This window comes from Oryx dammah, unplaced genomic scaffold, assembly GCF_014754425.2.
Source record: "Oryx dammah isolate SB20612 unplaced genomic scaffold, SCBI_Odam_1.1 HiC_scaffold_1, whole genome shotgun sequence".
NCBI lineage: Eukaryota > Metazoa > Chordata > Mammalia > Artiodactyla > Bovidae > Oryx > Oryx dammah.
In genome coordinates this window covers 51,618,166-51,641,887 of record NW_024070185.1, presented here as the reverse complement: position 1 = coordinate 51,641,887, position 23,722 = coordinate 51,618,166, and the positions used below count along the sequence as shown (strand labels likewise).

Here is a 23,722-nt window from a genome sequence, read left to right as displayed (position 1 = left end):
CACCCACCCACCCACCCACCCTTCTCTCCCAGGGCATGTCATCCTTGCCTCACAAGCCCTGCCTTGGGAAAGGAGACCACTTATGGTGGCCCAGTTAGATGGTCCTGGGTGCAAATCCTAAAGTGATCTGCTGCTTCAATTGCAAAAAATCACAGGGAAGATGAGTCAGGGCTGAGATGCTGGATGTATTGTCCTGAAAGCCCAGAAAGCATTAACAGATCTATTGAACGCTTCTGGTTCTATTTAATACAGAAAGCAGTTTCAGAATTAGTGGAATAGTTAATTTTCCATTCACTGATAGGGTAAACTAATATAATGAAATATACATGGTTAATCCATATGAAGAATGCATTGTTAGTTTATTTGTGCTTATTCTCTTATTTGTGGGGGAATTCCAGAAAGCACTTAGGTAACACCAAATCCTTTGGATTGGACAGATTGAACATTTAAATGAATCTGTCTTATTCTGCAGAAGAAATTAGACAGCCTTTCTCAGGAGATAATCTCAGAGAAAGTTCCTAGCCAGAGGGCTACACTCTGAGTCTTACAGTTGCCTGATCCTTACTTTTGTATCTTTTATAACAGTTGAAATTCTCCAGCCACCTCCGTGTTTTGTTAATATTAGTCTCTCCCATGAGATTTTGTGATCAGAGCAGCAGAAACTTTGGGTTCTTATCTGTATCTCTAGCATTTGGGACAGTGCTTGTCACACCCTAACTGCCCAGGACATATGTGTGGGAGAAATCTTGTTAAAAAATGGGCTATTGTCTGTCTTAATTTGCAGAATCCATCATGGAAAGGCTTTATGTCACCCTCAGTTTTCTCAGTGACCCCCATAGAGGTCAGTTTCAGTAAAGGCATGGAGATGGTTTCCCCCAGATCTTGTTGGACTTCCCACTCTCAGGTAGTGGCCCCCCCCTGCCCCCGTGAGGCTCCCAGGTACCTTTGCATGTTTTCTCATGGATGCAGTCCTGACACGTCTCTGGGCAGCGCTTGCACACCCCTTCCATGGCCACATGCCTCTCGGGGCAGGTTTCACGGCACACCCCCTGGTCTAGCACAAGGCCTCCTTCGCAGGACTGACAGTTGGTGGCATTTCCTTCACAAGTTCTGCAGGAAGGGCTGCAGTGCTCACAAGTATCGTCGTCTGCGTAGAAGCCTCTGTGGGAAGAAGAGGGAGCCGCTAGAGAAGCTTTCCAACTATGGAGTTGATTCACACCTGGCAGTCAAGAATTAGGGCTGAAAATGGAAGGACTATGGCTGTTGTCAACTAAAATGAATTCATCAGATTTTCTGGGGAAGGCGCTGAAAAAAAAATCAGTTTTAAAAAAAATTAAATGAAAGGGGTAGGTATTATCCTTGTGAATTTAAGGTGTTTGAAAATAACTTTTTGATTTGTATATAGTTTAATCATCTTCTGGTTTTCTATTTTATCTCCTAATTTTTGTTTCCTTTTTTTTTTTGATGTTAGAGTAGAAAATGCTTTTTATCCCATTTAATATGGTTTTCATTTAAAAACAGTTTAAAATGTAACAGTTAAAATATTTTTAAAAGGCTCTAAAGGTTTAATGACATATACAGTTTTTGCATATGAAAAGGTGGGGAATGCCCTTGGAGTAAACACCTAGAACACGGGGACCACCTCTGACCCCATAGGGTACTTGTAGTCAGCAACTGGACCCTGTGGAATGGGGATAGCCCTCTTGCTTTAGAGTCATTATAGCCACGACCCTTTCAGTTGAGGCCACTGAGAAAATTGTTGTGGAATCCCCTTTAGCCATTTTTGTTCCTCATGCAGTAGAGATTCTCCTGAATTCTCATCACATTCAACGTTTTTCAACCAGACAGTTTCTATGAAGTCTTTCTGTTAACTGCTCTTCACCTAATTCTTTTATGTTAGAATAAGCATAACCTGACTACTCTTCTCCCTTCTGTCGCCGATGAAGTAGCTCACCTCTGCTTAGTGCTGAGGACCGCCTTCTGGTGCCTCATACTGACCTACAGGAGACTCCATGGATGACACTGACTTCTCCTGCTTTACTGATGGTCTCATTTAACAAGGTGACGATAGTAAATAGCGTACTGGGTATGTTATTACCGCTCCTTTTGATGTTGTTGAGGCAGCATCTTTAGCTATGGCTACTTTAACTGAACAGGCTGAATCATATGCTGTTTTACAGGTTTGTACTTTAGCCAAGGACAAAACTGCCACTATTTAAATCGCTTTTAGAGTATCTCATGGTTTTGGAATGTTGTGGAAGCAATGGAAATAAAACTTAAAATGCCCCCTATGTGTAAGAATTAGTGAATATACTTTTTGCCCATCACTTTAGCTATTATGGTTTTGGGGCTTCTCACTTGACTCTCTGGAAGCTAAGGGAAACCATCTTGTTGACATTTCTACAAGGAATGCTGCTCTTAAAGGGACCAGTCACAGCTAAATGATATTTTATAATATCTTTTCCCAAATGATTTAGAAAAACTGGCTAGAAAGGTCCAACAGCTGGCCTCAGAAAAAGAAAAACAAGTTTGGAAATTCAACAGTTGTGAGTTGGATAAAAAGAGAAAGCTCTCGTTTGGACTGTATACAAGCCAGTCCTACTGGAGGTTCTGAAATTCCCCCTCCCACCTCTGGTTACATGCAGTAAGCCTTCAGTCTGTGACGAAATAGTAGGCTTCATGAATCAGTATTAGCGGGGAAACATTAACAAGGCCACAAAAAGTATTTACTTGCTTGTCCTGCTTATCCAAACTACAACCCAGGGAAGCCTCTTCCTACTGTTCCCTGACATTTTATACTGCCCAGACCACTTGAGGTCTGGCAAATGGATTACGTAAAACTTCCTCTGTCTAATGGATGTAAATAAGCTTTAGCCATGGTCTGTATGTTTTCACATTGGATTGAAGCCTTCCCTTGCAGGCAGGCTACTACCTTTTCTGTAACTAAAATAAATCCCTTTAGAAAAGATTATCCTTACCTGGAACTTATTGTGCTCGAGGAACCTATTTTATTGGCCATGTACTTAGGTCTACACTGTATGGCCAGTTTTACAACGTTTCACTTTCTTAACTACCCTCAATCCTCTGGTTTAATCTAATGCACTAATGACATTATTAAGACTCAGTTGGCAAAATTTGTAGAGGCCCTCTCAATACCTTAGGGCTTCCCTGGTGGCTCAGATGGTAAAGAATCTGCTTGCAATGTGGGAGACCCAGATTCGATCCCTGAGCCAGGAGGATTCCATGGAGAAGGGAATGGCTACCCACTTTAGTATTCTTGCCTGGAAAATCCCACCGACAGAGGAGACTGGCGGGCTACAGTCCATGGGGTTTCAAAGAGATAGACATGACTGAGCAACTGACATTTTCCAAATACCTTGGTCAAAAGCATTGCCATTGGTACTTCTGAATCTCATATCCACCCCTTTTGAAATTCATAAACTCTCACCACTTGAGATAGTCATAGGATGCCCATTGCACTTGGCTCCTACTTCTGACCCTCAACTGATAAAAGGAGAGAAACTCCAGTGTTGGAAGGGCCTAATTGCTTCTATTAAAAAGAACGATGCTTTAGTAGAGCAATCTTTTCATGGTGTGGCCATGGAATACATCCAAACAGGCAATTTTGCACAAAGAGAAAGAAAGCTGCCAAGCCAAGCTGGGTGTTATATGTCCCTCAGACTTTATCTCCCCTGTTTTTTTGGTAAACATAAAAATGGGGGAATCCCATGGTAATCAGACCACCCTACTCAAGACAGGAAAACATATACTTGTGATTCCATAGTCTGCAGGATTTTTAGGTCAGTTTAGTAGCTTCCCTGTTGCTCAAAAAAGGAAAAAGGCTGCCATGTATCCATGTATGTGCATTTGGAGGAAAAAAATCTCTTCTCCCTGCTGGGTTTTCTTACCCTGACCCTTTTACTAGTAAGCCTCTTTTCAAATACCCAACTGGGGAGGCAACTTGAAAATATTATGCTGAATAAAATAAGTCAGTTACAAAAAGTCACAGTCTGTATTATTTATATAAAATGTTCAATAGGCAAATCTCTAGAGACAAGGTAAATTAGTGGTTGCTTAGGGCTGTGGGAAATTAGGAATAACTGCTGAAAGGGTACAGAGTTTCTTTTGGGGGAGATGGAAAGATTTTTAAATCAATTGTGGTGATAGTTGCACAAGTCTCTCAATATACTAAAAATCATTGAATTTTATACTTTATGTGGGTAAATGGTGTGGCATGTGTGTTATATCTCAACAAAGCTGTTATAAAGAAAAAAGAAACCCTGGTTGAATGAGAAGGTGACATTGTGTAGTGGTTAAGCACATGGATTTCAGTGTTAGATTTGGTTTGAAATCCTGACTGTGCCATGAATTAGCAGTGTGACTTTGGACATGCCACCCTTTTTTTCATCTGTGAAGTGAGGGAAATAATGGTATAGTGTCCATCCATATCTGTAGGAGATTGGTCCAGGACCTGACTTGAGTGCCAAAATACATGGACGCTTAAGTCCCACAACTTCAGTTCAGTTCAGTCGCTCAGTCGTGTCTGACTCTTTGCGACCCCATGAATTGCAGCACGCCAGGCCTCCCTGTCCATCACCAACTCCCGGAGTTCACTCAGACTCATGTCCATCAAGTCGGTGATGCCATCCAGCCATCTCATCCTCTGTCGTCCCCTTCTCCTCCTGCCCCCAATCCCTCCCAGCACTGGAGTCTTTTCCAATGAGTCAGCTCTTCGCATGAGGTGGCCAAAGTACTGGACTTTCAGCTTTAGCATCATTCCTTCCAAAGAAATCCCAGGGCTGATCTCCTTCAGAATGGACTGGTTGGATCTCCTTGCAGTCTAAGGGACTCTCAAGAGTCTGTCTGACACTGTTTCCCTATCTATTTCCCATGAAGTGATGGGACCAGATGACATGATCTTAGTTTTCTGAATGTTGAGCTTTAAGCCAGCTTTTTCACTGTCCTCTTTCACTTTCATTGTTAGCCCTTTATATCTGTGGTTCTGCATCTGTGGGTTCAGCCAACTGTGGATTGTGTAGTACTGTATTTATTGAAAAAAATAAAGGGGATGGTACGTTTGAAACTCTTAGCACAATGCCTAGATATTGCAAGATCTCAGTAAGTATCTGTTTTTAAATGATTTCTTTTCCCTTGGAATATCTTAGCTCTTTGTGTAGTAAGGACCTGAGAAGTATGACATTGATTGATATAAACCTTCCTTACTGGATTATAAGCCTGTTGCAAACTCAGACTCCCTTCACTTGAGGTTATCTTAGCTTCTAGTATCAATTCTTAACATCCAAAGGTATCTGTAGAATTGAATTGGATATGTTTGGCTTCTACAGTAGATTGGATGCTTCTTGAGGGTCAGTTCCTTGACTGATATTTGTATGCTATAGGATCAATCTCAGTAATGGATATAAACAGGTCATTAGAAAATAGGAGTTGTTTTTATCATGAAATTCTTTTAAGCAGCAGGCAGATAAATTAGATGTTGTTAACTACTTCCTCAAACCCATTTCTTGCCTCCTCCTCTCCACTCTTCCTGGCTGTCAGTGTTGTGATTTTTGTGGGTTTTCAGGGGCGAATCTCGTTCAGCCTACGTCAGTCCTTATATTTCCATTCTCCTTGCCAGGGATCAGTTTAGGAAGGTGTTAGTGATGCATTCTGGCTGATGAGATGTGAAGGGAAGTCTGAGGAAGTTTTGTTTCCTCTTAAAAAGAGAGAAACATGAAGAAAGGCAGCGTGGGTTGATGATCTTGGGGATGGGCAGGCAATATGAACTCTGGGGAGGACAAGCTATGGAAGATACTAGAGCACAACAGAAAGATTGTGGGTTTCTAATGAAGCATTGGCCACCGAAATAATAAATGCTATACTTCCAAACTTTGTATTTTATGCATAAATAAACCCCATATTTTGTGTCAGGCCCTTTGACAGTTTTGTTTCCTGTTACTGAAATTTTCCTGATAAACTTTTCCACTTGCTATTCCCACTTCCCACTTAGGTAAATCCTGGATCCAGGACCATTGATAGGAAGAGTAAAGGAATTGTAAACCAGGGGACTGAGGAAACCATAAGGAATCAATAAATAACTAAGCAGGCATTACTCTCTATTTATTATCTGTGATCCATACCTCTCTTTCAACATGTAGAAGAGATTCGTGCATTCCACAGCTTATTACAACCTCACTTTTGTCGTGGGGAAAAAAAAAAAAAAAACCCTGACAACTATTTGATCATAAATAAGAGGTAAAATAAAAAACATTTTTATGAGAGTTAAAAATATATACATCTTGTGGTCACAAGGGAGAAGCATGCATCTGGCCTTAAGTAAGCTTTGGCTGCTGTGGCTGAGAGTGATGTCAGCCACTTAGGCAGGGAGGAGGACATAGGTGCTCTAACTAGGGAAGAAAAGAGGTCTTTGGTGAATAGGGAGGAATTGCCCCCAGTGTTGCAGGAGAAGGAACACAGAGTAGCAAGTGAAAGGAAGAGGAAAACTTACTCAGGGCATCTGGTGAAGCACCTGCCTTGGTGGAGGAAGAGGGGGTGGTCTGGCCGTGTTTGGCACTTTTGGCAAAGATTGACTTCGGAGCAAGAGGCACAGTCCTCTGTACAGTTCTCGCAGCTGCCGCTCCTCACCGAGGGCCACATGCCTTGGGGACAGGATGGAACGCAGGTCTGAGCCAGCAGATAGGTGCCTGGAGTCCCAGGGAAGAAGACAGGTCAGGTGATCATCAGGTGTCTCCTCTAACAGTACATGCACCCAAGCAGAGAATTGACACTCCCAACAGCTTTTTTAACTGCTCAGGAGATGCAATTTTGATCCCTGGGTTGGGAAGATTCCCAAGAGAAGGAAATGACAACCCACTCCAGTATCTTGCCTGGAAAATCTCATGAACAGAAGAACCTGGCGGGCTATAGTCTATGGGGTCATATACAATTTAGCAACTAAACAGCAACAACAAAGACCCAAGTATCCAGAACACTTATTTCAGGATTACCAAGACATCTTTTAGTGATGCAGATGGTGATTGCAGCCATGAAATTAAAAGACGCTTACTCCTTGGAAGGAAAGTTATGACCAACCTAGATAGTATAGTGAAAAGCAGAGATATTACTTTGCCAACAAAGGTCTGTCTAGTCAAGGCTATGGTTTTTCCAGTAGTCATGTATGGATGTGAGAGTTGGACTGTGAAGAAAGCTGAGCACCAAAGAATTGATGCTTTTGAACTGTGGTGTTAGAGAAGACTCTTGAGAGTCCCTTGGACTGCAAGGAGATCCAACCAGTCCATCCTAAAGGAAATCAGTCCTGGGTGTTCATTGGAAGGACTGATGCTGAAGCTGAAACTCCAGTATTTTGGCCACCTCATGCGAAGAGTTGACTCATTGGAAAAGACCCTGATGCTGGGAGGGATTGGGGGCAGGAGGAGAAGGGGACGACAGAGGATGAGATGGGCTGGATGGCATCACCAACTCGATGGACATGAGTTTGGGTGAACTCTGGGAGTTGGTGATGGACGGGGAGGCCTGGCGTGTTGCAATTCATGGGGTCGCAAAGAGTCGGACACAACTGAGCGACTGAACTGAACTGAAGTCTTCCAAGATGAGTTAAAACTCTAGAAAGGAAATTGACAACAGAAGACTTTTGGCTTGTTTCTCTGACTTTCCTATTGGTATTGTTGTGGGTTACCATGGGACTTCTCTTTGCCCAAGTGATCTGTCTATTAAGACCTTTGTCTTCCTGGTGTGAGGCAATTATGTATACACAGTTCAGTGGAGTCTGCTCTGCATCTCAGAGCATATCTGTTGGGACACTGACGCAGTAGCAACCCTTCCACCCAACTCCACCTTTAATGGACAGTCCATCTATTTAGTTTTAATTGAAAAAAATCAGATGCATCATCATTAAAACAACCCAGAAATCACCCTGAACTCCAAAATTCCAAGAAAATTGTCAGGTTTTTTTTTGTTGTTGACTTTTATAAATTGTAGAAGTAGAATTGGTAGCAGATTGCACATTCTAACATAATGATCACTTTAATGGGAGTATAACATTCTTAGTTTCTAGTGTGCCATGTCGATAAACTGTCACCTTAATTCAGGAAAGTTATTTCTGACTTGATTTTATAGATGATGAAGCCATTAATTTGTTGAGCTGTTGTTGTGCTTTTTTCCCCTCACCTAAATTCAGTACCAAAAATGAAGAAAAATACCAGGTAGACACTTCATCCCCTTGTAGATTCTCTACCTTAGTTCTTTTGTTTCAGCTAATGCTCTTTAAAAGAACAATGGAACCTCTAGAAATGTCGGGCAGCCAGAGACCCTAGCAAACTCTGTGGCCAAATTGATCACTAACTTAATCGTGCTTTGGATAAGAACCATTTCTTTTCTTTTTTGTTCTGGTCCCTTGAAAACTAGTTTTTATTATAGGACAGTGTTTGGGTCCCTGTGTTTCTCCAGAGTTCCTACTGTGACAGCAACATGTGATGGGACTATATCACGAGATGCTGACAAATAACTGAATTGGCTTGGCCACTGCTTCCTCCTGTGGCATGCCACACTCACCTTTTGGACATGAAGTGCACAGGGTTGCCGATCCATGGCAGGTTTTACAAGAAGAATGGCATGACTGATGTCTTCTCAAAAGGTCTGTATAAGGAAAGAAACAAGAAGTCTGCCTCTTTTGAACAGGTGCATAGCATTGTTGGGAAAATCTCATGAGTAATCTCATTTCCCTTTTCACCCTAAATAGACCCTTCAACTTGATAGTAGTTAAATGTTGGCACCACCCATTGCTGACCAAGTGGACTTCATTTATTTTATTTTCCTTACTCCTTCACTGACAATTGATGTCAAGACTTTCTTTGCAAATTTCCAGTGACAGGATAGCCATAAATATAGGGGGATAGTTGAACTAACAGATGTTACTTATTTTATATTTTGTAAATGTGTGGTTGTGTGTATGTGTGCTGGAGTTTTTGTGTCAAAGGTAACACTTATTTCTCCAAGATTCTTTGATGATCACTTTTCTTTACTCCAGGATAACTGAGAATTCGTTGTGCCCCCTCTTTTTTTGTTCTTTAGGACCAGATTTCATAAATTGGTCAGTGTTTGGGTCTCTCTGTTCTTCATAGTAGCCACTGTGGGATGCAGCCTAAATTGATCTTTTAAATTTGTCCAAAATCATCATTGAACATCAGTAGCCATCGGAGACCTTGCTGGCTGGTCAGTGACAGGAAGGTCATCCAAGGTTAATAAGCCATTAATCTGAGAAACATGTGAGCTGCTTCTCCTTTCTTCCCCCCACAACCATTCGCTGGGCAGGTTTTGTCAGGAAGGCAGCAGCAACTCAACAGGATAGTTGTGTAACAAAGAAAACAGCCTCAGTGACGTCACTCACTCAGTACACATAGAGATCTTGACTAAATTCCAGTAATTGCTCAGGAATCAGCATGACTCATACAGAGGAAATTTAGAAAAAGAAGTTCTAGCTCAGAAAATGTCACACAAATGGCCCTGAAGTTCAGTCAGGGTTATTGTTGGCATCTTACCACTCCCCTCCCTTCCTTCCTCCCCCTTTTCCTTCTTTCCTCCCTGTCTTCCTCTCTCCCTTCCTTCCTCTCTCGCCTGTCACTTCTTTCCTTCTCTTCCTGAGAGTCTGGCAGAGTCTAGTCACACCTGCCTTCAGATCCCAGGTGTGCTTTTTCTGGGTAGGGTAACCATGGATACAGTAATTAAACTCTTCCAGTCTTACAATACTTTCCACGTCTCTAAAACGAGAGCAAGTGATTCTTCCTTTACAGGACTCTTGTGAAACCTGAGTAAGATAATGTGTAAAGTATGCACACAGTGGCTCAGTAAATGGTGGTTCCTTCTGCTTCATTTCTTCATTTGTTATCATTCCACCCCATTTCTCAGGCTTCTGTTTTATTTCCCGTTCGCTTTCCTCTGTTCCATTCTTGGAGTGGTACTTGGTTCTTCTGATGGCACTCCCAGTCAATATACTACTGAGCCTTGCTGCAGAGAAAGCTTGATAGCTAAGTAGGCGATAGATAGCCAGAGACAGAGGTCTGTGGACATAAAAGATTGTCCATGCTGCCATGCTGAGTGGCAATTTCTTTCCAACTGGTTTTCTAGTAGACTGATTAACTAACGTACTCTGCTGGGGAGTTCTGTTAAGAGTTCAGCTAACCAGTGCAGAGCAATGCTAGTTCCTGAATTTTCACAAAAGTGATGATGATATGTGTGTTAACTAACCTTATTGTAATCATTTTGCAGTATACACATGTATCAAGTCATCATTTTATACATGATAAACCTATATAATGTTATATGTCAGTTACATCTCAATTAAGCTGGGAGAAAAAGATGATTACTTGATGAGAGCAGTTATTCAAGGAATAATAACTAAATATTAATCTGATATTGAGCACCTTGAAGATCTTTATACACCCAGGCCATGCATTGATTTTGTTTTGATTTTATCATTTTTGTGCTAAAATGTTATATTTTAAAAGTTAGTCGTTTTAATTTTCTCACATTTAAAAAATATAATGTATATATTTACACATAGTATACATACGTTTATAATTACACATACATATCTCACCTTTTGGTAGCTTGATATATCATTCTAATACACTTGGTATAAAATTCTGTAATGTCCTCACATCTCGACTAGAGGGTGCTCTGCACACACCGTTAGCAGTCAGGCTTGGGCAACGGATAAAGATCCCCAGCGAGAGCTCTTTTATCAGAAAAGATTAGATCTCAACAAGTAAAATTTTTAACTTTGTTCAGTTTCTCTTTTTTCTACTACAGAAATTCTAGACTGAACAGGACTTCATCCCCTCCCCTGCAAAAACAAAAACATCACCTTGACCAAGAAAATATAACGTATATCCTTCAAATATGACTAATAAAGTATGGGTTCTTCTTACTTGAAATGTTTTAGGTTAAATAAGCAATACTCACAGGTTCACAATGTAGGCAAAGTATATACTGTGAAGTCTCTCTTACCACCCCCCTCCACCCTTTTTATACAGACTATTCGCAGTGTTTATCATCTTCTCTCTCTCTCTTTTTTTTTTGTAGTTCTGTATTTCGGAGACCGTTGTTTATCAGTCTATAAAGACTCTCCTCATTCTTTTTGATGGCTCCATAGTATCCCACTGTGTGGCTGTGTCATGTTTCATTTTTCTACTCTTGTTGGTAGCTGTTTAGTTTGTTCCACCCTTTGTTATTTCAAACAAGGCTGCAGTGACTAGGAAGGCAAAAAGTTGCTTTTCTTAAAGACCTGCAAGGACAGAGGCTTTTCTTGATAACTTTTCTCAAGAATAACCACTTTGTGCCTCAGGAATGTCCTTATATGTTCTTGAAGTCTCCACTGCTGAAATTCCTGCCAGTCTTTCCCTTTGGATACCCACTTATATTTTAATCGCAGGTCCCATCCTCTCTCCATTTTTCTCATGACTTCTGCATCCCTGCTTGTTCCTCACTGCCTGATTTCTTGGATTGGTTCTTACATCACAGAGACTCTCCTGGTATGCTTGATCATCTTCTCCTCCCTATTTCCCTGTTACCTCTTTTGATTTGAAACTTCCACCTCCGTTGCTCCTGCAGCAGGCTCTTCACCAAAGATGGGCTTGCAGTGGACACAGGTACTTTTTTTATTAAAAAAAAAAAAAAGAAATGTTTTATTTTTTTTAATGCAAAAAGGATGAAGTAGATAAAGTTTGCCCCTTTATCTTACCACTCAGAAATGTCTGCTGTGTATACTTTGGCATTTAGATTTCCAATCTTTGTATTGAATGCTTGAGTATAATTACATATGTATGTGTATATATATGTAATCATTGACATCTTCTGCATATATAGTACTGATCTTACATTTTTCATTAATGTAATGAATCTTATAGGAATTTTCTTTTGCCATGAAAATTCTTTGTAAAAATATTATTTTGATTGGTGTTTTTGCATGAATCTTAATTCACTTAATGTTTTTCTTCATTACATTTTTAGATTGCTCTCTTCCTTTTTTTAGATTATAACTAAAACTGCTGTCAACATCTTTGTACACATTCTTGGTTAAGTCAGGACTCAACTTGGCTATTAGGCATCCCAGCTGACTATCATTTGCCCTTCTTTGTGGGACTCTTTTTTTTTTTTTTTTTAAACAGACGTGTATTACTCCTTAGGCCTCCAAACTGCTTTATTTCATAAGCTCAAGAAGGCAGTTTTGAAAGTAAACTAGTGTTTCGTGGGTTGAAACGGGATTAGGTTAAAGGATTAGCGAATAGATTGACGTTTTTTGCGCCATACTATGTGCTGGGGGTTTCATATATATTCTTCCGTTTAATTCTCAAAATGACCTTGTATGAGACATTTCATGTTCTCGTTTTATAGGTGAGAAAACTGAGGTTTAGAGAGGATGAATATCTTGCTCGAGGTCACAGAGCTGGTAAAGAATAGAGCCGGGAATTGAATTCAGGTGCGCTGAATTCTAAACTCTATCTTCCTTAGATATTTTAGTAATTCATTTAGTTTCAAAATAGTTTGGTAGAGGTCAAAGCAGTGATGTACTGGTAAAATGGTTCCTTGGAAAACAGACCAGCAACAAAGACTTGATTTGTCATGGTTACCAATTTCAGTGGTGTAAATACTCCCGCCATAGCTGATTTCAAGCTGCCAGTTGTTTAATAATCCACTCATAAAATTCCTGGATGTTTAATAATCAGTGTAAGCAGATGCACATGGCTCCTTCATATCACTAGGCCAGAAGTTCACTTAGCTGCCCAGCCATGATTTTCTGCACTCTGAGTTATGATTGATTAGTTACATAAATATTGTGTCCTCAGTTGTAATTGAGGCAACTATACACAAAGTTCTTCTAAAAAAAAAAAAATCAGATTTTTATGTTTTTTTTTTTTTTTAATTGTCTGAAGTTCACTTACTATGAAGTAACATATCTCCCCACTGTTGAGAATTTTTTTTTCACACATGTGTGGCTTCCAGGGTTTGTAACTGACTCTGGGATTTCAGTCTTTCTCAGAGCATAGGAATTAAAATCAAAAGACAGACTAGTGATAAATTGTTAGGATGTGGTCAAAGATAAAAATTTAATTTACCATGTCTGCGCTTTGTAGATTTGACTACCATTGGAATATGTAATTGGAACCTGCTATAAACATGGTTTTAATCAATGATGGAAATAGGTGGGTAGGGGAAATGTGCAGGAATTATTCTGAGGACTTTCCAGCACCACCAGGGGGGAAACCACTTAAGAAAACCCAAGTGATTTAACAGTAATGAACTGTTTCCACTCCCAACAATGGTTTTAGGAAACCAGCTGAAGCTATCGTTTTCTTTCAGAGCCCATGGCCTGCCACACCTGAGCGTTTCTACTAACAGTGGGTCTGCGTGATGCCTGAGGCCCTGCTGATGCCATTGGCAGCAGTCTGTTTGGCATTGGTCGTGGCCACACAGGGACATTGGACTAAATAGTCCTCACAAAATTATTAGTGACTGAGACAGGCAATCTGGGGATGATCTATTCTTTTGTGCAGGGACTTTTTGGTGGCAAGAAGAACCTTTGGAGATGACTTAGTCTTGGCTGAGGATTTTCCAGCTGTGGTCTGATGTGTAGGTAAATCTCCTTCTTGGACCAGGGTAGGAGGCATTCCTGCTCAGCTGGTAATTTTTTTTTAAAGATCGATTTATTTAACTTTTTTTGGGGTGCGGGGCTGTGATGGGTCTTCGTTGCTGCACATGAGCATTCTCTAGTTGGGCTGAGCAGAGGCTTCTCTTCATTGTGGTGACCAGACTTCTGACTGTGGTGGCTTCTCTCATGTCGAGCATGGGTTCTAGGCACGTGGGCTTCAGCAGTCACAGCGTTTAGTTGCTGTGCAGCAAGTGGGATTGTGGGATCTTCCTGGACTAGGGATAAAACAGGTATCCCTTGCTTTGCAAGGTGCATTCTTAAGCACTGGACCACCAGGGAAGCCCTCAAAGGGCTTTGACAAAGGGTGATGACCTGTCATCATCAGCACTCTCATTATGAGGAGCCACCTTATTAAAAGAGAAGTTCGGTGGACTCTAGTTGGATTTTTATTTCAAGGCGTTGTTTCTCCAACACATGCTGACATAGACAATGGGGTGGTTTTAGCTTTTGGATGTAAGCATGATCTTATTGTTTCCACTGGCAGTAGTGTGGGTGAAGAAATGGGATTAAGTTTGTCCCATCTGCTCTGTCCTACGTGTATCTGAGTCTGTGTTTGAAATGACAAAAACAACACACCTCGCTGGTACCAGCTGGATGGCTCCATTCTCTCACGAGCACTCTGGTTTGTCTGGGCTCCCTCTAAGTTGACCAAGGATGACTGCAGTCTTCTTTCTATCATCTTAAAGGTGCAGCTAATAGTGCTTGTTCTCTGGAATCGTCTACTTACTCTCCTATTACAACCTCAGCCTTGTTTCTTAAAGAAGGAAAATCAGGAGGAAAAATGTAGGCATTGGTTTAAATACACTCAGGGCCTTGTGGAGTACGTTGTCATTTACTGTCCATTTCAGTGGTGCCTAAACCATGCTGGGGAAGCTGAGCTGTGGCCTCACCTTGCTCAGTGAAGACACAGTTTTTCCTCATTGTTAATAGTCTGCATACATGTATTATCTCCTGGATTGTAGGTGTGGAAAAGTTCTGCTATGTCATTGACTTCATTGCTCTTGTCCGGCCATGAGAAACAGTCTCATCTGCTTTGTGAATCCCTCATTAGTGCTATCTCCCCAAATGGACTAATTCCTTTCTCACTTCACAAATATTGCATTTTGATAGTAGAAAAGGCAGAGGGGTAGATGTGGTGCCTTGCAAAGTGGGGAGCAGTGAAGCCTTGATTTCTGCTTGCAGAGTGCGTAGTCCAGTTGAAAGGGATGTGTAATCATTTGGGGAATCGAATCTGCTCTGGCTCTTGGCTCCCTGAACCTTTTCATCATCTGGACGCCAGATAAAATACAGATGTTCTGAGCTGGAAACACAGCACAGACTATTTTCCTCTTGGCTTGCACCGCCTCTTAAATGCCTGCATGCCAGACAAACTCGTTTTTAGCATTTTGGTTCAGCTATAATTCACAGAAGATATCCCAATCTGGAATGAATGATTTTCTTTCCAGCTCTGTCTCTGAAATCAGCCCGCATTCTTGGTGGCCTTTGGCCGCTGGGTTTGTGATGGTGTCTGAGCTGCTTCTTGCGTTAAGTCACGTAGGCGACACTGTCATTGTAGACAGCAGCTGAGGACATCCTTCCTCTGAGACTTAGCAAGAGGCTTTTCTCCTGCCCCAGATCATCCCTCCCTCTAGCTCTTACAAGACTCATCCCAAGCAGACCTGTTTTCAGCTGCTGCTGCTTCTGCACTGAAATGACCTTTTTAAACAAATCCTTGCCTTGAAATCAAGACAGAGAGCATCTCTTGTTTTCATCGGCGTCTCTGCATGGAATGTGAGTCAGATTTTTCCAGCAGGAGGAGAATTTTGTTTTTTAACCACCTCAGACATGGAGAGGCCACTGCAAGGTTGTAATTACCTTACCAGGAAGCCCGTGACCAAGGCTTCTGGGTCTGGCGGCCACTTCTGAAGACTCAGGTGGGAATGAATACATGTAGGTCTTTACTGTTAGACTCCAAGCTCCCACACTTTTTCTCCTTCCTGCCCCCTTTCAAGCCCACCTGCTTCCCACATCTGCAACTAGAGAGGGTAAATTTTAAAAGGTAAACTTGAATGATGGCAGGTTCTAATAATCCAGCCAGAAAGACGAGCCACTGAAGTTCCCATGCTTTACAGTGATTCTTTTTTTGTCTAGAGGCTTCTCAGGTGGCACAGTGATAAGGAATCCACCTGGCAGTGCAGTAGATACAAGAGACCTGGGTTTGATCCCTGGGCCAGGAAGATTCCCTGAAGTAGGAAATAGCAACCCACTCCAGTATTCTTGCCTGGAAAATTCCATGGACAAAGGAGCCTGGTGGGATACAGCCCATGGAGTCTCAAAGAGTCAGACACAGCTTACTGACTAAGCACTTCCTTGTCTAACCGGACAGGCTGTCCCACTAGTGATTTTCTCTTCTCTTTTTTATAAAGAGATATATGAATGTCATCAAAGCTATTCTGAAATCTTTGAGAAGATGGTAGTCATTTTTCTTTCTCTCTTTGTGTGCTCCGCAGCCCACTCCACCCAGCTAGAAACACAAGTGGCCAGATCAGTTGTCAGTTGCCCTTTGGTGTTTCCTGCCTGACCAAGGGCTTCCCAGGTGACTCAGTGGTAAAGAATCTGCCTGCAATTCAGGAGTCCTGGGTTTGATCCCTGGGTGGGGAAGATCCCCTGGGGGAAGAAATGTCAACCCACTCCAGTATTCTTGCCTGGGAAATCCCACAGAGGAGCCTGTGGGCTACAATCCTTGGGGCCGCAAAGAGTCAGACACGACTGAGCGACTAAACAGCAGCAGCTCCTGACCAAATGCCAGCCACACCCTCCTGCCCTTTCCTGTGGTGAGTATCACAGAGGCTCCGGGATGCCACGCTTTTGTCTCACTGCCTAGCCTGCATCTCTTGGGTATCCTGAAAGCAAGGGATTGGAGTGGGGGGCGGGGGAGGAGGCAGGCGGACACCTGCGATCCCTCTTGGGGGGCACATACCGTTCCAGAAGCTGCTTTCCTCCTGGGTCTGCTCGTGACGCACACATGTCCCCCGCTGCAGCTGCAGGCCTTCTCGGCAGCTGCTGCACTGGTTGTGGCCAAGGCCGGTGCAGGTTTCGCAGGCTTGGTGGCAGGGCTCACAGTCTCCCATCTCTGGGTCACCGTGGAAGCCAGGGCCACAGTTCCTCACACAGCTGCCCCCTACGTGAGAATAGAAGACAGGAAGCCTGAAGTGGAAGCCTGGCTGGCTGAGCCGGGTGCTCTGCGCAGGGCCAAGTTCTAAACAGGCCAAAGGGAGGCTGAGGAACATTTTTTAATCTTTAAAGAAACCGTGATGACATTCGCATATTTCAACCCAAGAGTTGTGTCTTAATAAATCCAACACTTTAAGTCCTCTTTGAACTGAAAATTTAAGTTGGCTATCAAGGGTTGGGAGCATAAAGACTTTATGTTCTCAAGACCTTGAAAAATTGCAGATAAAATGATCTCCACACATACAGAACCCCTGAAGGTCACTGTGTCTGCCCCACTGTCTCTCCCAATTGGAAGACTCACAGTGTATTTCCTTCCCAACCATTCATTTCCATCAAAGTCAATGAACTGACTTAAATCTAAGACTAAAAAATCTTATTTAACTTTTACAGTACAGGGAATATAGAACATGAATAAAGTCTCAAGGAAAGAGTCATGTCCTGAATGTTCCAGGTGACTTCAGTTCCAAAGCATTTATTTCTCTTCAGTGTCTGTCCCTCCCCTCCACTCACTCTGCTTTCTCTCAGCTTGGAGATGCTTGAGAGTAATTAGTGAAGTAGGAAATACGCTTCAGTAATAAAAGCAGAAGGAAGTAGTCCTGACTAATGTTTATTTTCAAACCAAAGTAAAATTCCTCCTTGGACAAGAGGCACAGGAAGACTCTCAAACCTACCAGACGAGCTCTCCTGTTTCTGAATAGGGCGTTGGAGCCTTGTTCTCACTTTGTACCATGCCTATTTTCAAGCTTGGGGCTTCCCTGGTGGCTCAGAGGGTAAAGAATCTGCCTGAAATGCAGGAGACCCGGGTTCGATCCCTGGGTTGGGAAGATCCCCTGGAGAAGGGAATGGCAACCCACTCCAGTATTTTTGCCTGGAGAATTCCATGGATACAGGAGCATGGTAGGCTACCATCCATAGGGTCGCAAAGAGTTGGACACAACTGAGCAACTATTTTCAGGCTTACCCAAGAGGAAGAAGCCTTCTTCACACCAGTAACATTCATTCTGGTCACAGTTGCCACAGTTGGTATCACACGCTTTGCATTCAAATTCTTCCCTGTAGGTCTTCTCAGGACAGGTTTTATAACAGTGGTCTTTGAACCTGGGGAGATAAGATGTAGTTTCTTCCTTGAGCTATGTTAACATATCAATATTTCTCTTTATCACCATAATTTAATCTCCTTATGCGTCTACACATCATTTCTTTTGAAGTTATAATCTTTTCTCCCTTAATAACTGAAAATATAAGTGACATAAACATTACATTAGTTCCAGGTGTACAACATAATAATTCAGATTTGTGTATATTGCAAAATGACCACCACAGTAAGTCTAGTTAACCTCTGTTATCATAGTTACAGAATTTTTTTTTTTTGTGATAGGAACTTTCAGGATCTATTTTCTTAGCAATTTTCAAATATTGTACATCATTAAATTTTTTATTGAGAAATAGTTGATGTACAATATTATATGTTTCAAGTGTACCACATAGTGATTCATAATTTTTAAAGATTATATTACATTTATAGTTATAAAATATTAACTATATTTCCCATGTGTACAATGTATTCTTGTAAATTATTTATACATATATTATATATCATTTTTAAATTGAAGTCTACTTAATTTACTATATTGTGTTTCAAGTGTACAGCAAAGTGATTCAGTATATATATATATATACACACACATACACACATATATCTTCTCCTTTAGATTCAGTTTTATACTTATATTCTTTTTAAGATTCCTTTTCATTATAGGTTATTACAAGGTGTTGAGTAGAGTTCCGTTTGCTATACAGTAGGTCCTTGTTTTCTGCTTTATATATAGTAGTGTGTGTGTGTGCCCCGTCCCTCAGTCGTGTCTGACTCTTTGCAGCCCCACGGGACTGTAGCCCGCCAGGCTCCTCTGTCCAGGGGTTCTCCAGGCAAGAATACTGGAGTGGGTTGCCACTTCCTCCCATAGGAGATCTTCCCGACCCAGGGATCAGAACTGTGTCTCTGGCATCTCCTGCATTGGCAGGCAGATTCTTTACCACTAGCACCACCTGGGAAGCCCCTATATTTGTGTATGTTAATGCCAAACTCCTAATTTATCTCTCCATCTGTATTACACGTTGGTTTTAACAGGTGTCCATATTTGGGTTCAAGGGAGAAAACTTGGTCTGCTGTGTGTGTGTGTGTCATTAACCACCTCCCTCTAAACTTCCAGCTCCCTTTATTGGGACTGCAGGGAGGGGCCTAGGAAGAAGGAGAAGGGTACATTTATTCATGGAGTACCGATTATGTGTCAGGTATTAGCTCGCTTAAACCTCTGCGCAATCCCTATGTGGTAGCTGTTACATATCTTTAATTTCCAGATAAGGGAACTGTAATTCCCTTAAAATTACATAGGTAAGTCACATAGGTAAGAGGGGGGACTGGGATTCTACCCAAGGTCTGTTTGAACAGACAACTTGTGTGCTTTTGCCACCTGGCACTCACCAGGTCTGAAACAGGTCAATGTTGAGTTCAAGTAGTCTCATGAGTCCATGATGTCTATTACCAGATTATTGATATTACTAGTGAAGTGCCCAAGCTTTTCTGTGTTTATCGTTTTATATAGATCATTTCTTATTCTTGTTCTATGGTAAAACGTTGTAATTCAGACTCCATTGAGGTTTATTTGAAGCGGGAGTGGAGTGAAGTTGACCTTTGTCCTCTGATGAATTTCATACTGTCAAAAACATATCATAGGGAAGCTTTGTATTTCTTCCTTAACAACATCTATTGTGCAGTGTTTAATTAGCTGTATTAGAAATGACTGCATATCATAAAGGGCTATAATATGTATTTCTGGAAACAAATGTCTGATATTTTATGCTTAGTGATGCTGGCCATGTTCTTTCAGTGTATTTGTGTCTCAAGGGGTTTTATGAAATGTGTTCATTAGTGTGCAGTGCTGAAGTGGAGAGGTGGGCTCCAAAGTCCAACAGAGGAAACGGCTCTCAGGTGACACAGGATGTAGGTGCAGATGAAGGGGTGTGTTCTGGTATCAACGTGAAGAAGGCAGGCAGGGTAGAGCTAGGCTGGAGGGGTGTTGGTTGTTGTTCAGTCACTAAGTTGTGTCCAACTGTTTTGTGACTCTGTGGACTGTAGCCCTCTAGAACTCCTCTGTCCATGAAATTCTTCCCAGGCAAGAAGACTGGAATGGGTTGCTATTTGCTTCAGGGGATCTTCCCTACCCAGGGGTTGACCGTGTCTCCTGCATTGCAGGTGGGTTCTTTGCTGTCTGAGCCACCAGGCAAGACCCAAGGTGGAGGGATGCAGAGCTGTTATAGGGACAAAGAGAATCACTCACCTGCTTCTGCATGGTTGCTTTTTTTTTTTTTTTTTTTTTGAGTCTGAGATCTCCTTTCTTGGCTCTTAGAGGAACATTCTGTACCTCCCACCGTGTGACCTTGCCATAAATGCTTGCATTTCTGCTCTTCTTGTCTGCTGCGGGTTTGTGTGGTGGGCCACATACCAGCTATGAATGTGCTGACAAAGGACTGGCTGCTCCTTGAGTGTCATCTGGTCTACCTTACAATAATCTAGACCCCTATTTAAATGGGACAGTAATTTAAATCATTCAATCAAGAGGATGTAGAGACATAGTCAATGTAGAGAATATTAGGCAATTCTGGCAAAGTTGAATTAAAACCATGAGTTTAAGTAATGCTGAGGTTAATAGATTATTTTTAATATGTCTCAGCTTGTTGGGTTTCCCTTCTCTCCCATTGTCCTCACCCCTTTTAACATCTTTCTACCCGCCACCACATTTTGAGTTCTTGGAATCTGATGGAGGAGAAAGGCCGGGTGTTGACAGAAGGAGTCAGCCCACCAAGGTGGAGGTGAACCAAACATAGACCACCCCAAAGAGCCTTGTCTCCCTTCTTTTCTTAGTTTTTCTTCCAAGATAGGCACCAATGTATCCTGGAAGGGAGACAAGAATAGGAGGGGGAGGTGATACTGAGACATAACATCCTTGATTTGTGGATTTGTATCAGAGAACTTTGGGGGTGATGGTTATTTGCATTTCATTTAACCTAGTGGTCTTCATTTCTCATTGCCTGTAGGGGGATTAAGAGCTTAACAAACACCTGGGTTCATCCTGGAATGTCTGACTGCCCTTTAGAACGAGGTCTCCATGCAGACATTTGGAAATAACTTGCTTGGGATCGAGTGTATTATTAAAGTCTGTCCATAAACAGCAAGGTCTGAATCTTGGTAACCCATGGCAAGATTCCTAGACACCAGTGTCAGGCTGGGTGACTTCCAGGACCAAGAGAGAGAGGACCTCCTTTCGAGGCAAGAAAACAGCTGGGCTCTTATTGCTAAATCCAAGAATTGTTCATTAATAGCCTGACAAGAGAGAGTTGCTTCAGGCTGCAGGGCCTCTTTGCTTTAATCATTGGATTTAAGATTAAGTCACTAATGCTTAAACTGCAGAAAAAGTTAGTGCCATGGGGAAAAAAAAAAAGACCAGACTTACATGTAGTACCCTGTAGCGCATGATGTGCAGATTCCTGGATCATCTGGAAAAAAATTATAATAATAAAAATAATAATCATCAAGTTCATCATTTGAAAAACTGAGTTTTAAAAAAGTTATGGCTTGAAACACATGCTTATGGGATGGTTTTACAAAATGTACTGTCTAGAAATGATGTTTGAGTAGATTGCACCATTTTTAAATTAGTAACAAGATGTGCACTATGATTTCTCTTTATTAAAGCTAGTAAAATAAGAGTTCTCATAAAAACTTGGCCTTCACTTTCAAGGAGGAATAGGTCCAAGCTACTGGGTCTTCAAATTGCTGATCATGAATGATCTACATAAAGAAGCTCCTGACCACAACCTAGGTAAAGGCTACAGGTGTGTCCACACACACATTTGGAAGGGACTGCAAACTTCCGACCTGAATGGTGGATTTTTATTGAGTTACCCCTTAATAGCAATGTGAGGGAGTCTCATCTGGGAGGCTTCTTTGAAATCTGGATAAGTATTTATTTATTTTTCTAATACAGTATATCCTTTTGTTCTGCTCTTCACCACCCTCTTAAAGAAACTATCCTGTTCACATTAAGTACAGTGATTCATTGTGTCCCTGTTGGCTCAGAGGACTCTTTCCTACAACTTTCGGCGACTTAATGAGAAAGAAAGGACTTTGTGAATCACTAATTTAGATTGTTTCTCTCTCCTGTCCCTCCCTGAAAGATCCCAACTCCAAGATCCAGTTATTAAGACAATTTGGTGACTTCCTCTGGCCTGCAGTTCTTGTGAGTGACAGAGTTACTTCCAGTAAGTTCTTTCTGTGATCTTATACTCTAAGTTTGTTCTTTTCATTCTAAAAGGAGATAGAAAACAGTTACTCCTTTTTGAAATGAATATATGAGGATTTATGTCTGTCTAGTCAAGGCTATGGTTTTTCCTGTGGTCATGTATGGATGTGAAAGTTGGACTGTGAAGAAAGCTGAACACCGAAGAATTGATGCTTTTTAACTGTGGTGTTGGAGAAGACTCTTGAGAGTTCCTTGGACTGCAAGGAGATCCAACCAGTCCATCCTAAAGGAAATCAGTCATGGGTGTTCTTTGGAAGGACTGATGCTGAAAGCTGAAACTCCAATACTTTGGCCACCTCACGTGAAGAGTTGACTCATTGGAAAAGACCCTTATGTTGGGAGGGATTGGGGACAGTAGGAGAAGGGGACAACAGAGGATGAAATGGCTGGATGGCATCACCAACTCGATGGACATAAGTTTTAGTGAACTCTGGGAGTTGGTGATGGACAGGGAGGCCTGGCGTGCTGTGATTCATGGGGTTGCAAAGAGTCGGACATGACTGAGTGAACTGAACTGAACTAACTTTATTTAAATTAAATATTGGATTGGCCCAAAAGTTCATTTGAGATGTTATGGAAAAACCCAAATGAACTTTTGGGCCAAGCCCAATAAAATTATGTCCTTTGAACTTTGTGCTTGGTTTTCCTTCCTAATCTAATTTAGACTTTATTCTGGTTTTTGAGAAGTCTGCTCCTTGATGGCAGAGTCAACTTCATCTGAGTCAGACTTTCATCTTGGCTCCTCCTAAACACTGCTGTGTATCATGCATACTGCAACTGATGCATGTGCTGAAAATTAGTGGAAGAGTTTCTAGAAGAGGTTCTACCATGTAAGCAGGGATCCCTAGAACCTTCTGGAAACAGTCTAGTGATGATACCATGGAAAGGGCACTGGCCTAAAATCTGGGCTACCTGTGTTTAATTTGAAGTTTTCACCCTGGCTCAACTGTTTTATGAACTTGCATAAGTATCACTCTACTTTCTGGGTGCTGATTTCTGCAGGTATAAAATAATTCTGTTGGATAAGACTGTTGCTAAGCCTCCCCCAAAGTCAAATATTTTGAAGCTAAGTCTAGCAGGAAGAGGCAATCTATGGTCTACTCAGGGGGGCCCCTTTTGTTTGCATATTGTGTGTGAATTCTTCCATGCCACAGCCTCAGAGTGGTTGAAACAGAGTTAGAAAGTATTTACTGTCTGTCACTTTACATGTGCTAGCCCCTGGCTGTAGCACTGTTGGTTCATGACTTGGTCATGCTCACCTCTGTTAGATAACATGGATGTAAACATTATTATCTTAACAGCTTGTCCCAGAGTTCCTCTAAAGAGCTGTCTATATTTAGGAAAATATCTTGTTAAGCCACTTGGGATAAAAGTTTAATCAGAATGATTAAACAAGAGCCAAGACAATCAAGGAGATAGCCAGGCC

At 41.7% G+C, this 23,722-nt stretch overlaps 1 protein-coding gene across 1 annotated transcript in view; it reads right to left on the bottom strand.

The window, feature by feature from the left end:
• Nucleotides 1–23,722, bottom strand: part of PCSK5 (proprotein convertase subtilisin/kexin type 5) — a 513,187-nt gene that overhangs the window by 30,143 nt on the left and 459,322 nt on the right. Inside the window, exons 25-31 of the mRNA XM_040256508.1 lie at nucleotides 21,448–21,490; nucleotides 17,898–18,034; nucleotides 16,683–16,883; nucleotides 11,586–11,666; nucleotides 8,569–8,652; nucleotides 6,506–6,701; nucleotides 944–1,161 (exon numbers count right to left, since the gene is read on the bottom strand). Coding sequence (XP_040112442.1) covers nucleotides 944–1,161; nucleotides 6,506–6,701; nucleotides 8,569–8,652; nucleotides 11,586–11,666; nucleotides 16,683–16,883; nucleotides 17,898–18,034; nucleotides 21,448–21,490 — 960 coding nt within the window. The remainder of the gene's footprint in view (nucleotides 1–943; nucleotides 1,162–6,505; nucleotides 6,702–8,568; nucleotides 8,653–11,585; nucleotides 11,667–16,682; nucleotides 16,884–17,897; nucleotides 18,035–21,447; nucleotides 21,491–23,722) is intronic.